The sequence below is a fragment of the Fulmarus glacialis genome, unplaced genomic scaffold, assembly GCF_000690835.1.
Source record: "Fulmarus glacialis isolate BGI_N327 unplaced genomic scaffold, ASM69083v1 scaffold3158, whole genome shotgun sequence".
In the NCBI taxonomy this organism is placed as follows: domain Eukaryota; kingdom Metazoa; phylum Chordata; class Aves; order Procellariiformes; family Procellariidae; genus Fulmarus; species Fulmarus glacialis.
Genome location: NW_009229947.1, coordinates 27,668 through 32,816, shown reverse-complemented (window position 1 = coordinate 32,816; position 5,149 = coordinate 27,668). Strand labels below are relative to the sequence as shown.

The following is a 5,149-nucleotide window of genomic DNA, read 5'->3' as shown; positions in this document are numbered from 1 at the left end:
ATCTCCTGAAAACCTCTCGTGTGGCTCCCATCAGCCACCAAGTAACCCCTGGTCACAGGGTTTGGCCACACCTGTGCCATTCACAGCTGTCTTCACCTGCCAGCAGGAAAGAGGGAGGGAAGAAGGAAGAGCAGGAAGAAGGGGAGGGAAGGAGGAAGAGAGAGAGAGAGGGAGGGAAGGAAGGAGGCTGCATTTGGCAGCTACCTCCAGCAGCTAGAGCCAGAGCGGCTGACAGTCACCGTGGGAGAGGCTCGCAATGTCCTCGGCAACTTCCACCACTTCTTTGCCCAGCGGCCTGGCTGTCCTGACAACTTTCCCAGATGTGCTCTTCATTCCTGAAATCGTGAGTGCTGGTTTTTCCCTGGGGAGGGCAGATGCTGCTTGTGGGGCACCCAGCACACTTCATGCTGCAGGTGTCTGAGGGATGAGACCTGACACAGAGCATGTGGTTCAGGAGCCACACCAGGCTCCTGAGCCACAAGGGTCTGGGGGCAGCCCCTGCTGCCTAGCTCATCTCAAGGAAAACCACAAGCCCTGAGCTGAGGGCTCTGAAGCTCTCCTTTAGTCTGCAGGGGATTTCTGTGATGCCTCTGAAAACGTTTTGTAATTTCCTGCCTAACAAAATTGGAGGGATTGCTGGTGGGTTTAAACTAGGTTGCCAAATTGAGCCAATTAATTAATTGGAAGACAATTTTAGCAGCTGATACGGGCAGTGGATAAACTGCTTGCTTAAAGCAGGGGGTAAAGGCTAGCTGAGGTAATTGCTCGCAGCAGCAAAGAGCCTAGGCTGCCAAAGCTGTACGGCTCAGCTGCAATGTTCCTGCACTGGAGGGGCAGAGTGCTGGACCTGGGGGTGTGGGCAAGAGTTACACGTTGTAACTTCTTCCCATATTGTGATTTCATTGAGCAGGAGATCATAATCTTAATGGATTTGGCACAGGTGATTAAAAGCAGTTGCTGTGAGCACTAAAATATGGAAAGTTTCAACTAGAACCTTTTTCCTGCGTCCTCTGCCCCCGCCCATGAAACCTGCTCTTCTCACAGCGGTTTGAGAGGCTTTTTCCAAAACCTGAGCACTTTCATCCAGCATTGAGGGGTTTGACTGAGTGTTATAGGATGGCACTCAGATTATTTCATGCTAAAAACTTCAACTTTGCTATCTGGGACCAAATCGTTCCCTGTCACCCAACTCAGTCCACCCTCCTGGGATTTACAGCATTTACTTCATTCTTCTAGTGATAGCAGTCAAGCAAAAGGGAATTGGGTTACAGCAGGCATTACCGATGTGTGGAGAGTTGCCTCAGCTCCTCCAAATATGTTCTGGGGACTTGGTCTCTGTGCCCAGGCCCTGAGAGCAAGGTCCAGGTTTCCTGCAGCTGCATGAACGAGGATGCAAAGTCCCTGTGGACTTTCTGGCTGGGCAGACGCTTGCCAGCCACCCCTGCCACTGGGTTGTACTAGTCCTGGTGCTGAGCATGCTTACAGTACTGGCTGTGCCTTGAACAGTTTGTTTGTAATTCCTGTCTCCAGGGGATTTGGCAAGGCAGCTTGCTTAATGAGGCAAAAATAAGCACCCTATCCTTTGGTTTGGGTAAGATCTGGAAATGTGCATCCTAAAGGCTCAGGAACCACCCAGGAAAGAGAAATGCTGCATAACCGGATTTCTCCATCTCCGGAGGTGTATGACTCTAGGTTGCGCAGCTGCATTATCTCTGCTGTGTACAAAGGAGGCGGCTGCCTTGAATCACAGCATTCAGAAGAATAAAGAGTTTCTCAATCCTTAGTGGAATCTGAGGTTGCCTGCAGTGGGTTAATATGGTAACTACAAAAAAAATTGGGCATTTCAAATGCTAAGACAGTTGCAAAAATGCCAGAAAGTTCTGCCTGCAGCTCAGATGATGCCACATCTGGATGTGCTGATTAAGGACTACCGTTTTTATTCTGTGAGGCTGGGTTTAATTCTTGTAATCTGCTTTATTTGAAGAGCTTTCTGCATAGGTGCATAGCCAGGCCCATGTGGAAAAGCTGAAACAAGCTGAAAACAGATATGTTTGCTTTGTAAAAGACTATTTAAAAGATAAGTTTTTCTTAGACTGCTGTCCGCAACCTGCTGTGGGTTGTTACTGAAAGCCTCTTGACCTTTTCCTCATTTTTAAGAGTCTGCTGAAGAGCAGCACCATAAAACCAAAGTCAGTAATCAGACCATGTCAAACACACTTGCCTGAGTGAGAAATCACATCCTGCAGAAAGGAGAGATGGGGAGTGGTAAGAAATGAGAAGTGATACTTCTTCCCCCAACCTCCTATCTCACCCCAGTTGTGTTGGATTTTAATGGGGCAACTGTAAGGTTTTCTCCAGGATCTTTAGCTGCAACGCACTCATGGTGTCACCACAAGAGTTATTACAGGGACTGGATTAGTGTTCAAGTGTCAGTCTTTGGTTGTTACAAGAGGGACCAAAAGAGCAGCACTTTGGATGACATATTTTCATTCAGATATTTGCAAGGTCTCAACCACATCATTGATTTAATGTATCAATTTGCGTAATGTAACCAATGAACTTTCCTACAAATGTGGGGTGACACAAATGATGTGACACTTTCTGAGTATCATGAATCAGAAACTTTTTTTCCACTTGCAAAATGCCTCCAAGGAAATGGTAATGTGATGATTTGTATGAGTTGGCACTTGGATGCTGGCAAAGGCTGGCCTGGGGTACACTGGCGATCAGAATGATCTTAGCGTCAGTGAGGCTCTCTTACCTCTGGAGATTTGCCTGCAAATCCAAGACCAGCCAGTGATGAGGGATAGGTCTCCACAGCAGCACCAGTCTCCACACAGTGTGGGTTCAGCTGAGGAACTCCTTATCATAGGATGCTGCATAGACTAAACTTTGCACAGGTTCAAAAAACAACTGGGCTGATTTGTAGCAGAGAAAAGCTGCTGAGTGGATTTTAGTGCAAAGACACCACTCGCAGCTCAGACACTCCGCAGCATTGGACATCGTGCTCTCATTGTCTTGTGTAGGAATCTGGTGGTGGAGAAAGGATGGAGCATAGATATAGGCCTAAATATATGGAGCCTTGTGTTCCCCACCCCACCAGAAAACCCATAGCAAACTCCCAAGGCTGGCTGAGAAGAATGGGGTCCCATCTGCTACTGGACCAGCAGCTGGTACCTTGCACTGCTCCAGTGTAGCCAATGAAGGACGACCCAATAGCTGGAGCAGCAATACAAGCCCCCTTTCCCAGGAATTGCTGGGAGCCTCAACCTTATTTCCCCTACCTCAGAGAATAAAGCCGACCCTACTACCTCTCTTCAACCCGTTCTCTCTCCTTTCAGGGTGACATTTGCACATGGCCTTCATTAAGGCCATGTCTGTGGCCTTCATGAGGCCACATGTTTGTGCTGTTAGTGCAGGTGAGCTGGGTTTGACACCACTCCTTCCAGGGATCTGCCACACTGGGTGTGAAGCAAACATGCCCTATTGAAATATTCCTCCCTGTTCATCGAAACCAGCCTTCAAAAATGTCTGAACCAGCCTCCTGAGCACACTGATGTGGGGAGGGCGTGAACGGCAGTGACACCAGGAGGCAGAGCTACAGCAAGGCTTTTTTTGGGTCAAGATCAGAGGCAGATGCTCCCAGCTAAATACCCAGTTTCAAGTAGAGGCTGGGAAGAACTCAAAGGCATCCCTGGGCTATTGCCATGTGCAGTGCTAGTGCCAGAGGCGTGCATGGCTTTTGGCTCTGCTCTGGATAAGCCAACTGATCCCATGCTCGCCTTCTCTCCCACTTTCTCTTGCAGATCTTTGGGGGCCTTGTCTGGATCCTGGTGGCATCCTCGAAGGTCCCGACACCCATTCTGCAAGGCTGGGTGATGTTCGTCTCTGTGTTCTGCTTCGTCATGTCCACCACCCTCCTGTGCCTCTATATCTGCGGGGCGCATGGGGGCAGCAGCTCTTGGGTCACCTTGGTAAGCGGATGTGACAAACCTCAGGGCCTCTCCCCTCCCTCGTATCACTGGTAGACAATTGCTGCTACTGCACTCCAAATTGCAGGCTGGGGCTTGCTTATGTGGTTCCTTTTTTTTCCCCTTCACCCTGTGCTCCCTCCTTGGAAGTGACTGTGTGATCCTTGTTTCTTAGGATGTCATCTGCCAGGAGACAGCAGCTCTGTTCTACCTCAGTGCTGCTGTGTTGGAAGCCTACTTCACTTATGACACCGGCTTTTTGTCTAGTGACCCTGTGATAATGACCATCTACCAGGAGAACATTGCTGCTGTGGTGAGTGCCTGGCAAGCAGGGGAGGGAAGGTGAGGAGGTGACTGTGGAGTGGCCTCAAGGGCAAATCTTTACTTGCACCGACCATTCAGGGAGGGGGGGAGAGAAACTAGTCCCGGTCCTACTATGCATGAATGTCTCCAAACATGCAAGAGTCAATACAAATATAATGCATCACGAGGTGTTTGTTCAGTGCGGGAACTCATACCATACAATAAAAAGTTAACTGGCTGATATGTTTTTCCATTGTAGGTATTTGCATTCTTAGCTACCCTGATGTACGTGATCCATAAGGTGTACTCACTCCTGCGATGGAAATCATCCTAAGAGCCTCCCCTTGCAAGTGTGTCTTGTGGTCACCCCATGAACACGAAAGTTGTCCAACGACTGCAGTTTCCAGGCTGGGTTTGGGTTTTGTTTTTTAATGTATATACTATAAACAAGCAGCTTTTTATGTGGGACCATGGCAATGAAGACAAAGAGCCTGACAGAGAAAGCTATATCCTGGCACAATCTGTTTCCCTTCAGTCTTTTCTGGGTTGGGTACAGTTTGATGCTGGTAATCGTGGCCCAAATAGAAAAACATCCAGCTTTAAAAGGAATAATATTGTTGGGTTCAAACTGCTAAAATCTCCCTGAACCACACCTTTATGCCTCCAGGGTTGTTATTGCTATCAGGGGAAGCCTGAACAACTGGCACTAAGGAACATGGGTATGAAACTGGGTCATTTTAATTGCTGCCCGTCCATGTAAGCCTGTTTTCCTCCCTAAACCTGCTCTGCCAAAAGAACATTTTCACGTAGTTTCTGGAAATGCCATCTCTGACTTGTGATGAGAAACAGAAATAATATTTAACTTGCCTCAGGGG

At 48.3% G+C, this 5,149-nt stretch overlaps 1 protein-coding gene across 3 annotated transcripts; it reads left to right on the top strand.

Moving 5' to 3' along the window:
- The first annotated feature begins 256 nt into the window (after positions 1 to 256).
- Positions 257 to 4,608, top strand: MAL (mal, T-cell differentiation protein). Of its 3 annotated transcripts, XM_009584015.1 has the most exons (4): positions 257 to 343; positions 3,807 to 3,974; positions 4,147 to 4,284; positions 4,534 to 4,608. In XM_009584015.1, exons 1-4 carry the CDS (start codon positions 257 to 259, stop codon positions 4,606 to 4,608), a joined length of 468 nt encoding a protein of 155 aa, XP_009582310.1. The 3 variants fall into 3 exon arrangements, with proteins under 3 accessions (XP_009582310.1, XP_009582311.1, XP_009582312.1); XM_009584016.1 differs by lacking the exon at positions 4,147 to 4,284; XM_009584017.1 differs by lacking the exons at positions 3,807 to 3,974; positions 4,147 to 4,284.
- The last annotated feature ends 541 nt before the right edge of the window (positions 4,609 to 5,149 follow it).

Excerpts from the sequence above, each read along its gene's own strand:
- MAL (XM_009584015.1), top strand. The coding sequence starts at position 257 with ATGTCCTCGGCAACTTCCACCACTTCTTTGCCCAGCGGCCTGGCTGTC. Across the intron at positions 344-3,806 it reads TGCTCTTCATTCCTGAAATC|ATCTTTGGGGGCCTTGTCTG; the intron begins GTGAGTGCTGGT and ends TTTCTCTTGCAG. Across the intron at positions 3,975-4,146 it reads GCAGCTCTTGGGTCACCTTG|GATGTCATCTGCCAGGAGAC; the intron begins GTAAGCGGATGT and ends CTTGTTTCTTAG.